The sequence below is a fragment of the Dipodomys merriami genome, unplaced genomic scaffold (genome assembly GCF_024711535.1).
Source record: "Dipodomys merriami isolate MVZ:Mamm:240054 unplaced genomic scaffold, mDipMer1.0.p SCAF_56, whole genome shotgun sequence".
NCBI classification, from domain to species: domain Eukaryota; kingdom Metazoa; phylum Chordata; class Mammalia; order Rodentia; family Heteromyidae; genus Dipodomys; species Dipodomys merriami.
Genome location: NW_027206135.1, coordinates 6,156,868 through 6,169,041, shown reverse-complemented (window position 1 = coordinate 6,169,041; position 12,174 = coordinate 6,156,868). Strand labels below are relative to the sequence as shown.

The window sequence follows — 12,174 nt, the reverse complement described above, 5'->3', positions numbered from 1 at the left end:
CCCAATCCGGATTGAGAACATCTGGAAACGAGCTCCTTTGAGTGCCCTGACTGGGAGGTAACTGACTCACAAAGACGGGCTATCCCAGAAGGGAACAGTCGGAAAACAGGCCTCCAGCAGGAAGGTGACCAAGGCTGGAGGGAGGTGTGCGCCCGGGACAGGCCCAAAGAGCAGAGCGCGAAGTGCGACACCGCCACCGGCTGGAGCTGCGAGTTTCCTTTTACGGGCGCCTAGAAATTCTACGGAGAGCCTTGGGAAGAACGCCCTTAATAAAGATGAAGGCCGTCACCAGTTACTTTAAGCACACATGAAGCCGAGGGGCAGAAACCGGATGTGAACGGGTTTTGCGGTAGGCGGTCCTGCCAGCTTCCAAGATGGCGTACCCATTGTGCTAAGCCCAGAGAAGCACTCAAGGAAGCGCGCGGGAGTCACTTCCGCCCGGTTCTCCTTCTCGCGGTCTGCAGCCAGGGTAAGATGGCGGCATTGAGGGCTGTCCAAGGTCTCCGGAACCTCGGGGCTCAGGTCCTGCGGCCCGGGGCTAGGATCCAACTGCCGATTCAGCCCAGCAGGTGAGACCGAGGGTCGCCCTCGATATGTTCTCCCCAAGTTGTCCTCTCTCGTAGTCTGAGGACACTCTTACAGGCCATGCGATCCACTAGGAAAGAATGACCTGGGCCTGCGATCTCCGCCCCCTCACCCAGGCCTGTTTTCTCAGGCTGCCAGATGCTGTGGTGCCCTATGTGGCCGAGGAAGGGAAGAGGTTCTTGAACTTATTCTGCCAGCAGTGTAGTCTCTGGCGTGGGGATCCTGCCCCTCAGCTTTAGTGATTTGAGTGCACCTCTTCTGTCGTACCTGAGCCCAGCTCAACTAAAAGACCAGAATGGCATCTCCCTTCTACCCTTTTCTTCGTCCCTCACTTCCTAACTTTCCTCTTCCTTCTCACTGTGGCTTAGTCTCCATCCCAACTCCGTCCCTCTCCCTTGCCCCTTTACCCCCCACCTGACAATCATATTAGGCTGACCTTAAGTAAACACCTTTCTCACATATTCACCTGCATGGCAGTATGAATAGATGAAAATATGAAAGAGCTTGGACCCCCAACTTTGCATGTCCAAATATATCAGTGACTTGGCATGAAAGGATTCAGGATATCATTCCTTGAGCCCACTGGAGCATGGATGGGAACAGAGCAGCCAAATAGGTGCTTTATCTAGGATCTATCTTTAACTCCTCAGAGGGGCTCGGCAATGGCAGCCAGATGTGGAATGGGCACAGCAGTTTGCAGGACCTGTCATGTACCCCACCAAAGAAACAGCCCACTGGAAGCCTCCTCCTTGGAATGGTAAGTGCCTAGAGCTGCTATTTCAAACCAAACCAGTCCCTGCTCCTAGCTGATTTTTAAGTGCCCTTAAGCCTTCTCCCATCTCAACCAAGTTTTTCCTGTTTTCTTCTTTTTCCACTTAATTCAACAAACATAATAAAAGTTACAATAGCAGATATTAGTTAGGCAGAGAAGGACAAGAAGGGCATTCCCAAAGGAAAAAAAAAAAGTAGATCCCAGACAGTACCAAAAGGTCCTTATCAAATTTAAACATTTGGAAGTGGTGCTGTGGCTCAAGAGGTAGAGCACTAGCCTTGAGCGGAAGAGACAGTACCAAAAGGTCCTTATCAAATTTAAACATTTGGAAGTGGTGCTGTGGCTCAAGAGGTAGAGCACTAGCCTTGAGCAGAAGAGCTCAAGGACAGTGTCCAGGCCCAGAGTTCAAGCCCCACAACCAACAATAAAAAAACAAAAACAAATTTAAACATTTGGACTCAATTTTCCAGGTTCAATACATTTCTACTTCTCTCTTTGGACAAGGTGGTTTTCTCACTGACACTCAGATGAAATCTCTCTTGAGTACAAACATTTTTTCCCCATCAAAACTAGGTCATCTTCTCCACGTTTTGCTTTTGATCAATGCTATCCTTTTCTTCTAAGGATTGAAATTTTCAGTCATTTCAGTCTTTTTTTTTCCTCTTGCCCTCCATATGTTACTGATGCATGTAGATTCTTTCATAATGTTTCATATTTGATCAGCTCCTTTTCAATTTTCATTGCTGTTACTCTTCTGATTTATTTTGTATTAGACCTCATCTTCGTGTGTGTGTGTGTGTGTGTGTGTGCGCGCGCGCGCGCACATGCATGCATGTGTGCCAGTCCTGGGGTTTGATTCAGAGCCTAGGCACTGTCCCAGAACTTATAACATTTTTCTACCTTGGGAAGTCCTAATAAAATTTACACAGATATTTGCCACCTTGCTTCTAAGATTTGACCAGAATTGATTACAAAGCCTGGAAATGCCTTTCTTTCCTTTACCTATCTGAATCATTACCTATATTTAAAAACCATTTCCAATGCTATTACACGAAGACTTTTTAGTAGTCTAAATATTCCTGTAAGTATTTAGTGGTAAAGCCACTTAGTAACAGTAAATTTGACCCATTACTAGTTTTTCATATGAGCTATTTTACAAACCAAAGTGTAAGCCTCTTGAGGATAAAAGCTGTCATTTAGTAATAGTTATTAGCATTAAATGTGTGTTTCCTGGCTGGTTGGCCATCAGATATTTTCACCAGTTACTATTATAATAGTAGTTAAGAGTATGTAGAACTTGGAACTAAGCAGGCTGAATTCAAATCCTGGTTGTCACTTAATTTGTTCTGTTATCCTAGAGAAGTCATTTGAGCTCTCTGGCCTCAGTATCTGTAATAAAATGGGAATAATATCAGTATCTACTACTGAAATAGCTGTTTTGAGAGTTAAATCAATTAAAATAAGTGCTTATAGTAGTAACTGGCACATAAGGAGGGCTATCAAAGTGTTAGCTGTAATGGTAATGATTACATTCTGTATGTGTGTGTCAGTACTTCACCTTGAATTTGAGGCCTGGGTGCTTTCTCAAGGATATTGAAAAAGTGCTATAGGAGATAATGAGTGAGATTCACTGTCCTCTCCTCAGAAAGTTCAGCTCTACCATTTTCCCCCTTTAATGGTCATCTTCCTAGTTGTTTGGAGATGAAGAAATTAACAAGTTATGAATAATGAGATGGAAAGTCTATAGGGAGAGTCTCAGCTCCTTGTTGTCTCTGGTGGGTTCCCAAGGGAATTACCATTTGGCTACTTCCCCCTTCTCAGATGTAGACCCTCCAAAGGACATAGTAGTGAAGAACATGACCCTGAACTTCGGGCCCCAACACCCAGCAGCCCATGGAGTCCTGCGACTAGTGATGGAACTGAGTGGAGAGAGTGTACGGAAATGTGACCCTCATGTTGGGCTTCTTCATCGTGGCACTGAGAAGCTAATTGAATACAAGACCTATCTGCAGGTATGAAGTGAAGCAGGGCCTATTGATGGGATCTGAGCATTAGCCTGGGAGGAAGACGGTGTGGTGGTGTAATCCATGCAAGTTACTGGTACAGACTTGGTTGAGAGGATAGTTGAGATATAAAGAGGTGCTTGAGGGCTGGGAAGGTGGCTCAGTCATAGAGTGCTTGCCTCGCATGCATGAGGCCCTGGGTTCGATTCCTCAGCACCACATAAGCAAAAAGAAAAAAGCTGGAAGTGGCGCTGTGGCTCAAGTGGTAGAGCGCTAGCCTTGAGCTGAAGAGCTGAGGGACAGCGCCCAGGCCCAGAGTTCAGGCCCCATGACCGGACCCCCCCCCAAAAAAAAAAAGAGGTGCTTAAGTCCTTTTGATTTGGTTTATCTAGCAGCAATGCTTTGGAGCTGGAACAACACTCCCAGCTATTCTCGGGCTGATTTTTGACCAGCTCTTTTACTATTTCTGCAGTGCCTCAGTTTTCTTGCTCTTGTGCATCTCTAAAGGCAGAGAAAGAAAAAGACATGTCAGCTCTCTAGGATTACCAGCTGATTCTTGTATCTTCCAGATGTCTTAAATTTGGTTTCAAAATACTCAGTGAGTCAGAGTGACCGGGAGGAGATTTGTAGCAGAGTTTGCCATTTTTCAGAACTGTGTGACCCAAATAGTGAAGGTCAGATTTGAAGGAATTGGATCTGGGGTAGGAATCTAAAGTTATTCTCTGTCATAAAGAAAAGTCCTGAAAACAAGATCACAGAGTTAGAATTTAGACCCAGCCCAGTGTTGAAGTGAACCATGATTAGAATATAGTTCCTCAGGGAATCTAAGCAATGATGGAAGTTCCCGAACCCACAAGTTAAATCCTGTAGCAGTATCAACGTCACAATGACATCAGACAAGAACAGACTGTTCCAGTGAGAGGCATCTTAACTCCACCTACTTCCTGAAAGCTAGAATGTAGCCAAGAAGCTAAGATAGAAGCTCTGGTATCTTCCGGATTGAAGAACATTCTATGTGGTGGCTGTCTTCCCTTAAGTCCCTCATTCCTAGATACTCAACTGATTATTACCTTTCTCCTTTGATATCTAGGTTTTTTTTGTTTTGTTGTTTTGATTTATTGGTCATAGAGCTTGAACTCTAGAACTCTAGGCCTAGGCTCTGTCCTTGAGCAAGCGTTGTACCACTTGAGCCACAATGCCACTTCCAGTTTTCTGGAGGTTAATTGGAGATAAGAGTTTCACAGACTTTTCTGCCCAGGCTGGCTTTGAACCGTGATCCTCAGATCTCAGCCTCCTTAGTAGCTAGGATTACAGGCGTGAGCCACCGGTGCCCAGTTTGATATCTTAAGTTTTAAGAGTTTGAAAAGTGAGAGACTTAGTTTAGTATACCCTTTGATATAGCTGTCATTCCAATCAGAATGATAATGGGATGGATGTAGCTTCTAATGTTAAATTTTCAGGTTTTTGTTGTTGGTGGTGGTCATGGGGTTTGGTGGTCATGGGGCCTTGGTGCTGACACTGAATTCTTATTTTCAAGGCTAGCACTCTACCATTTTGAGCCACAGCACAAGTTCTGGTTTTCTGGTGGTTTATTGGAGATGAGAGTCTCACTGACTTTCCTGAACAGTGATCCTCAGATCTCAGCCTTGGGGGTAGCTAGAATTATAGGTATGAGACACCAGCATCTGGCTCAGAAATATTTTGAGCCAGTTGTTGAAAAGTATTATTAAAAATTAAGTTATATGTAATGTTACATTTGTTTTTTAAGTTTATGACTTAAAAAAAAGGTAAATACTTCATTACTTATATTGGAACACTACATAGGAAAGTGTGGCTCAAGTGTTAGAGCACCAACCTCGAGCAAAAAAGCTAAGGGATAGTGCATAGGCCCTGAGTTAACCCCAGTACTAGTGCAAAAAAATTACGTAGTACCCATTGATATGTATAATTTTTGATTTTGGTTTTGGCTAGGGATGGGGTTCAAGTAGTGAGCACTTTAGTTGAAACCCTAGTTCTGCCTCCCCCAATTTTTTTTTTTTTGAATGTAACTACTCAAAATTCATCACTTTCTTGTTACTAAATACTTTTTGTTGTTGTTGTTGGTCTTGAACTCAGGATCTGGGCACTGTCCCTAAGCTCTCAAGGCTAGCACTCTACCACTTTGAGCCATAGCTCTGCTTTCAGTTTTCTGGTGATTAATTGGAGATAAGAGTCTCCTAGACTTTCTTGTCCCAGCCAGCTTTGCAGCATGATCCTTAGATCTGAGCCTCTAGAGTAGCTAGGATTGCAGGCGTGAGCCACCAGCACCCAGCTCTGTTTTTCTTATGCTATGCTTTTGAGGCTTTTTGTTGTTGTTGTTAGCTCTGGGGCTTGAATTCAGGGCCTGGGCTTGGCCCCTGAGTGGCTTTTGCCCAAGGCTAGCACTCTATACTTAAACTACAGCATCACTTCTGCTTTTTCTGTTTATGTGGTAGTGAAGAATCAAACCCATGTTAGCACTCTACCACTAAGCCAGATTCCCAGCCCTGAGGCTTTTTTGTGTGTGTGTCTTTTTTTGTTTCTTGGTGCAGGAGCTCAAGGCCTGGGCACTATTCATAAGCTTTTATGCTCAGGGCTAGTAGGGCTCTACAGCTTTGAACATAGCACCATTTCTGGCTTTTGGCAGTTAATTGGAGATAAGAATCTCACAGACTTTCCTGCTGGCTTTGAACTACTATCCTCAGATCCTCAGTCTCCAGAGTAGCTAAGATTACCGGCATAAGCCACTGACATCCAGCTGGCATTTATTTATTTTTTCTTTATCTGTATCTGTGTAGTGTGTAATGATATGTTATGCTCCCAGTGCTGTGTTCACTTATATGTCATTAGCTTAACATTAGCCATACTGGGAGTATTTTCACCAGGGAAACTGGCCAACATGATGAATGAGGATTTGCCCCGCATTTTGGAGAGCTAGGTTTTTGTTTTGTTTTGTTTTGTTTTTAAACATTTACCAGCATACTCCTGGTTCTGGGATATTTCATTCTATCTTGCAGGAGCTCCTGAGTCTAAAAATACTTGGGTAGTATCTACTTCTAATGCACACTGAGAGGCGCTGAGCTATTCCTGTTAGATATAACCTACATTCCTGGCGGGTGCTGTTGGTTCACACCTGTAATCCTAGCTACTCAGGAGGCTGAGATCTGAGGATCGTGGTCAAAGCCAGCCCAGGAAGGGAAGTCCCTGAGATTCTTATCTACAATAAACCACTAGAAAACCGAAAGTGGCACTGTGGCTCAAGCGGTAGAGTGCTTGCCTTGAGCTGAAGAGTGCAAGGACAGTGCCCAAGCCCAGAGTTCAAGCCCCACGACTGACAAAAAAAAAACAAAACCCTACATTCCTATTTTTTTTTTCAGGCCCTTCCATACTTTGACCGGCTAGATTATGTGTCTATGATGTGTAATGAACAGGCTTATTCACTAGCTGTGGAGAAGTTACTAAACATCCAGCCTCCTCCCCGGGCACAGTGGATCCGAGGTATGTTCTGCCCTTTTATTCCTACCTCTCATTGTGAGCATAGCACAGTGACTTCTGTATCTTAGGAGCACTGAACCCAAAGCTTAGTATTCAGAATCTAGGCTCTGCCCAAACTACTCTTCAGGATGAGTTCTTGGCTCCTATAACATTCTCTTCTTATTTTCACCCCTTCACAGTGCTGTTTGGAGAAATTACACGGATCTTGAACCATATCATGGCCGTGACCACACATGCCCTGGACATTGGTGCCATGACCCCTTTCTTCTGGATGTTTGAAGAACGGGAGAAGGTATGAGGGGGAAGCAAAGATAGGAATAGAGAAGGGTGTATAGAAAGAGAGGTTATGTGGACAAGCTGTTTAAAAAGGAGAAAGAAAACACTGAGACCATTTAGGAGATGGTATGTTTAATTTGGATTATATTCTTAGGAATTCCTATCAGGAGGGTTTGGTTGGGTATAAGAAAGCAAAGGTGGGGCATTGGTCCACCATGTTGTTGGATTTAGGACTTTGTCACTAATTCCAAGTTTGTCCTAACAAGATGTTTGAGTTCTATGAGCGAGTATCTGGAGCCCGAATGCATGCTGCTTATATCCGACCAGGAGGAGTGCACCAGGTGAGTGAACTCCTCTCCCTCCAAATTTCCAGTCCAGGCTTCTTTGCTATATGACCACTGGAGGGCAGTGCTGGTTGCTGGAAACTTAAGCTGTCCTCCTGGAGGGAGGGGTGCTGAGCTGGCTGGCCTTAGTGTAGGTTATATACTATACACTGAATCACCTTCACTTGGCTTCTAGGATTTACCCCTTGGGCTTATGGATGACATTTATGAATTTTCTAAGAACTTCTCTCTTCGGATTGATGAGGTGGAGGAGGTAAGACAGAAGTCAATTTGAGAAAGTTACTGGGCTAGGGATATACTTCGAGTGGTAGAATGCTTATGAGAGGCCCTGGTTCAATCCCGTTACCAGGGGAAAAAAGAGAGAGAAGGAAGGAGAGAGGGAGGGAAGGAGGGAAAGAAAGAAGATGAAAAACCTCTTTTTCAATCTGATAAAAGCCTAACAAGTTTTTAATTCCCAATTGTAAAGAACTATAAGGTATTGAAGATTGCTTTGAAGAGTATTAACATACCAGTTTTTGTGATCAATAGATGCTTACCAACAATAGGATCTGGCGAAATCGGACAGTTGACATTGGGGTTATATCAGCAGAAGATGCACTTAACTACGGATTTAGGTGGGAGAATGCAGCTTCTTTCTTTATGGGTGGGAATGGGAGTATGGAATTATAGCCCAGTATCTTGTCTTTAGGAATGTTTGAAAGACATTGCCATGCCCTCAGTTTGTATCTTATTCCCATAGTATGGGGGAGGAACAGTGGAGATAAAGAATTAGTGTCTCGTTTCTTGATTTGTGGAGTGTGGTCAATATATCTGTCATACCCCACAGTGGAGTTATGCTTCGAGGATCAGGCATTCACTGGGACCTACGGAAGACCCAGCCCTATGATGTTTACGACCAGATCGAGTTTGATGTTCCTATTGGCTCTAGAGGAGACTGCTATGATAGGTAAGGGCCAAATCCTTTCTCAGCTACTGTCTAGTTTGTTTTCTCTTTGTCTTTTCTTTTTTTTCTTTTTTTTTTTTTTAATATATTTTTTGGGTCCGGTCGTGGGGCCTGAACTCTGGGCCTGGGCGCTGTCCCTCAGTTCTTCAGCTCAAGGCTAGCACTCTACCATTTGAGACACAGTGCCACTTCTGGCTTTTTTTTTTTTCCTGCTTATGTGGTGCTGAGGAATCGAACCCAGGGCCTCAGGCATGCAAGGCAAGCGCTCTACCACTGAGCCACCTTCCCAGCCCTCTTTGTCTTTTCTTCTTTGCTGTACTTTCCAGTATCTCTGGGAGCTCATATAATGTATTAAATTTGGGTTGCTTGGGCTAGAAGTAAAGCTCAGGGGAGAGTATGTGTTTAGCGTTTATAAGAACATGGGTTGCACATATGTGACATCTTATTTTACCCTATGTCATCTTTGTCTTGGATAGAAATAGTTTGGGTTGTACTTTTTTTTTTTTTTTTTTCTGTTTATGTGGTGCTGAGGAATCGAACCCAGGGCCTCATGCTTGCAAGGCATGCACTCTACCACTGAGCTACGTTCCCAGCCCCAGTTTGGGTTGTACTTTATAGCTGGAAAAAAAAAAACTAGTGTAAAAGTTAGAAATTAATCTGTTAATAGTGGTTAACACTAGATTTTGCCTGATCCAGTGCTCCTTCCAGTAGATTCCAAGCTTCAAATTCCACTCTTGTTTACTGACTCAGTAAGATTTGCCACAGTTATCCTTTTTGTTTGTTTTTCCATTTGACTTCCACAATCTGTAGTCCAAAACAGTTTAAGAGGAAAATATTACACGCCATGGTCTGAGAAAAATAAGATTTTGGGAAGGCCCCCATAGCAGAATCAAACTACTACAGGGCAAGCCAAGCATAGCCAAGCTTTGAAGTTAGCCAGAGGGCGTCTTCCTATCCCCGTACTGCTCCTCATCCTGCTCTTTTACTCAGTCTGCTATCATCCACTTCAGGTATCTGTGTCGGGTAGAAGAGATGCGCCAGTCCCTTCGAATCATCTCACAGTGTCTAAACAAGATGCCTCCTGGAGAGATTAAGGTTGATGATGCCAAGGTGTCTCCACCAAAGCGAGCAGAGATGAAGGTTGGCTGCAGCAAAAGGGAAGGGAGGTGGAATATTGGAAAGGGACCAATGGCAGGAAGATGTGTCCTTGATTAAATCCTACTTTTTAGTTTTCCTTTTTTCAAAGAATTCACTATATAAGGTTCTGTACTTCTCATAGTTCTCTCTCTCCTTTTCTTTTCTCTTTTCTCTTTAAACTTGTGTCTCTCAGCTTACTGAATTACATGTGGGTTTTTAATAACTGTTAGTGTTGAGATTACTTTCAGGGCTGGGGAAGGCCAAAGGACAGAACTTGGATCTAGTTTCCTGATGCTCCTTTTTCTTCCCCTCAGACTTCCATGGAGTCATTAATTCACCACTTTAAGCTGTACACTGAGGGTTACCAAGTTCCTCCAGGAGCCACATACACTGCCATTGAGGCTCCTAAGGTGAGGAGAGGAAGGGAAGGAAAAGACTGGATGTGGAGTGAGTGGCTGGAGATAGACATTCAACAAAATGCGCCCTCATTGGTAACAGGACATAAGAACAAAAAAATCTTTGTTGTCAGAGAAGAGCATTCTTTCTGTTAATGAGTTCTCCATCCTTCTTCTGACAGGGAGAGTTTGGAGTATACCTGGTGTCTGATGGCAGCAGCCGCCCTTATCGGTGTAAGATTAAGGCTCCTGGTTTTGCCCACTTGGTAAGGAATCAATCCCATTGGTTAATCTTATTACCTTTGTTGAGGAGGTTTTCGTTTAGTTTTGTTTGTGGTTTCTTTCTTTTTTTTTTTTTTTTTTTGTCAGTTGTGGGGCTTGAACTCTGGGGACCTGGGCGCTGTCCCTGCACTCTTCAGCCCAAGGCAAGCGCTCTACCACTTGAGCTGCAGCGCCACTTCCGGTTTTCTAGTGGTTTATTGGAGATAAGAGTCTTATGGATGTTCCTGCCCAGGCTGGCTTTGAACTGTGATCCTCAGATCTCAGCCTCCTGAGTAGCTAGGATTACAGGCGTGAGCCACCGGTGCCCAGCTTGTGGTTTCATTTTTATGAGACAGAATACCACTGGGTAGTCCTGGCTGGCCTCCAGCTCAAGCTTCTTCTGAGGGCTGGGAATGTCGCTTAATGGTAGAGTGCTTGCTTAGCATGCATGAGGCCTTGGGTTCAATTCCTCAATACCACATACACAAACAATAATACTGAAGACTTTTTAGGGGGGTGAGGGGAGTGGGAGATAGGAAGGGGAAAAAAGGGAGGAGGCAACAATGCTTGATAAGAAATGTACTCATTATCTTACCCATGTAATTGTAACCCCTCTAATTGTATTTTCACAATAAAAAAAAAAAAAAGATTCTTCTGCCTCATCCTCCCAAGTTCTGGGAATATAGGCATAAACCACCATGCTGGGCTCTTGATTGAGGGGTGGGTGTGTGTGTGTGTGTGTGTGTGTGTGTGTGTGTGTGTGTGTGTGTGTGTGTGTGTGTGTGTGTGTGTGTGTGTGTGTGTGTGTGTGTGTGTGTGTGTGTGTGTGTGTGTGTGTGTGTGTGTGTGTGTGTGTGTGTGTGTGTGTGTGTGTGTGTGTGTAACCACCATGCTGGGCTCTTGATTGAGGGGTGTGTGTGTGTGTGTGTGTGTGCGCTGGTCCTTGGGCTTGAACTCAGGGCCTGGGCACTAAACCTCAGCTTTTTTTGCTCAAGACTAACACTCTTGCTGGGCACTGGTTGCTCATACTTGTAATTCTAGCTACTCAGGAGGCTGAGATCTGAGGATTGTGGTTCAAAGACAGCCTGGGCAGGAACCTCTGTGAAACTCTCATCTCCAGTTAGCCACTAGAAAACAGTAAGTGGCACTGTGACTCAAGGGGTAGAGTGCTTGCCTTGAGCTGAAGAGCACAGGGACAGCGCCCAGGCCCAGAGTTCAGGCCCCATGACGGATAAAAAAAGACTAGCACTCTACTACTTGAGCCACAGCTCTACTTCCAGCTTTTTTGGTGATTAATTGGAGATTAAACATCTCACAGACTTTCCTGCCCAGGCTGGCTTTGAACCTCTATCCTCATATTTCCTGAGTTTCCAGGGTTGTTACAGGCGTGAGCCACTGGTGCCCAGCTCTTGACATTTTTTTGAGTTCTTCCTTTATCTACCCTGCAGATCTTTGCTAACACTGTTGCTATCCCTGTCTTTAGGCTGGTTTGGACAAGATGTCAAAGGGACACATGTTGGCAGATGTCGTTGCCATCATAGGTATGAAACCTACTGTGTCGTAAACAAGGGGTTCAGGATTCTGGTTGGGGAGAAAAGCTGAACACATGCAATTTAGCATAGACTTTATCATATACTTCAACACAATAATGAGCTGTGAATCTTTGTTGACACCACTTTTTTTTTTTCTGTACCCTGATTTAGGTACTCAGGATATTGTGTTCGGAGAAATAGATCGATGAGCAGGAGAACAGCATTGGAACAGCATCTGTGGACTGTTCGTCATTGGAAAGTGTGTGTGTGTGTGTGTGTGTGTGTGTGTGTGTGTATCCATCCACTTAACTGTATACAGGCATCTGTGCATGTACTAGGACAAGAGAAATTATAATAAATTAGCAGTCTTGCGGCCCTTACGTACAACCTTCTGGTATTTCTTTCTTGGTGCC

At 44.2% G+C, this 12,174-nt stretch overlaps 1 protein-coding gene across 1 annotated transcript; it reads left to right on the top strand.

Moving 5' to 3' along the window:
• The first annotated feature begins 439 nt into the window (after positions 1-439).
• Positions 440-12,141, top strand: Ndufs2 (NADH:ubiquinone oxidoreductase core subunit S2). Its single transcript, XM_070000227.1, has 14 exons — positions 440-569; positions 1,236-1,342; positions 3,179-3,369; positions 6,756-6,876; positions 7,053-7,165; positions 7,416-7,490; positions 7,669-7,746; positions 8,022-8,107; positions 8,320-8,439; positions 9,447-9,576; positions 9,888-9,983; positions 10,151-10,234; positions 11,713-11,770; positions 11,933-12,141. Exons 1-14 carry the CDS (start codon positions 475-477, stop codon positions 11,968-11,970), a joined length of 1,392 nt encoding a protein of 463 aa, XP_069856328.1. The 5' UTR covers positions 440-474; the 3' UTR covers positions 11,971-12,141.
• The last annotated feature ends 33 nt before the right edge of the window (positions 12,142-12,174 follow it).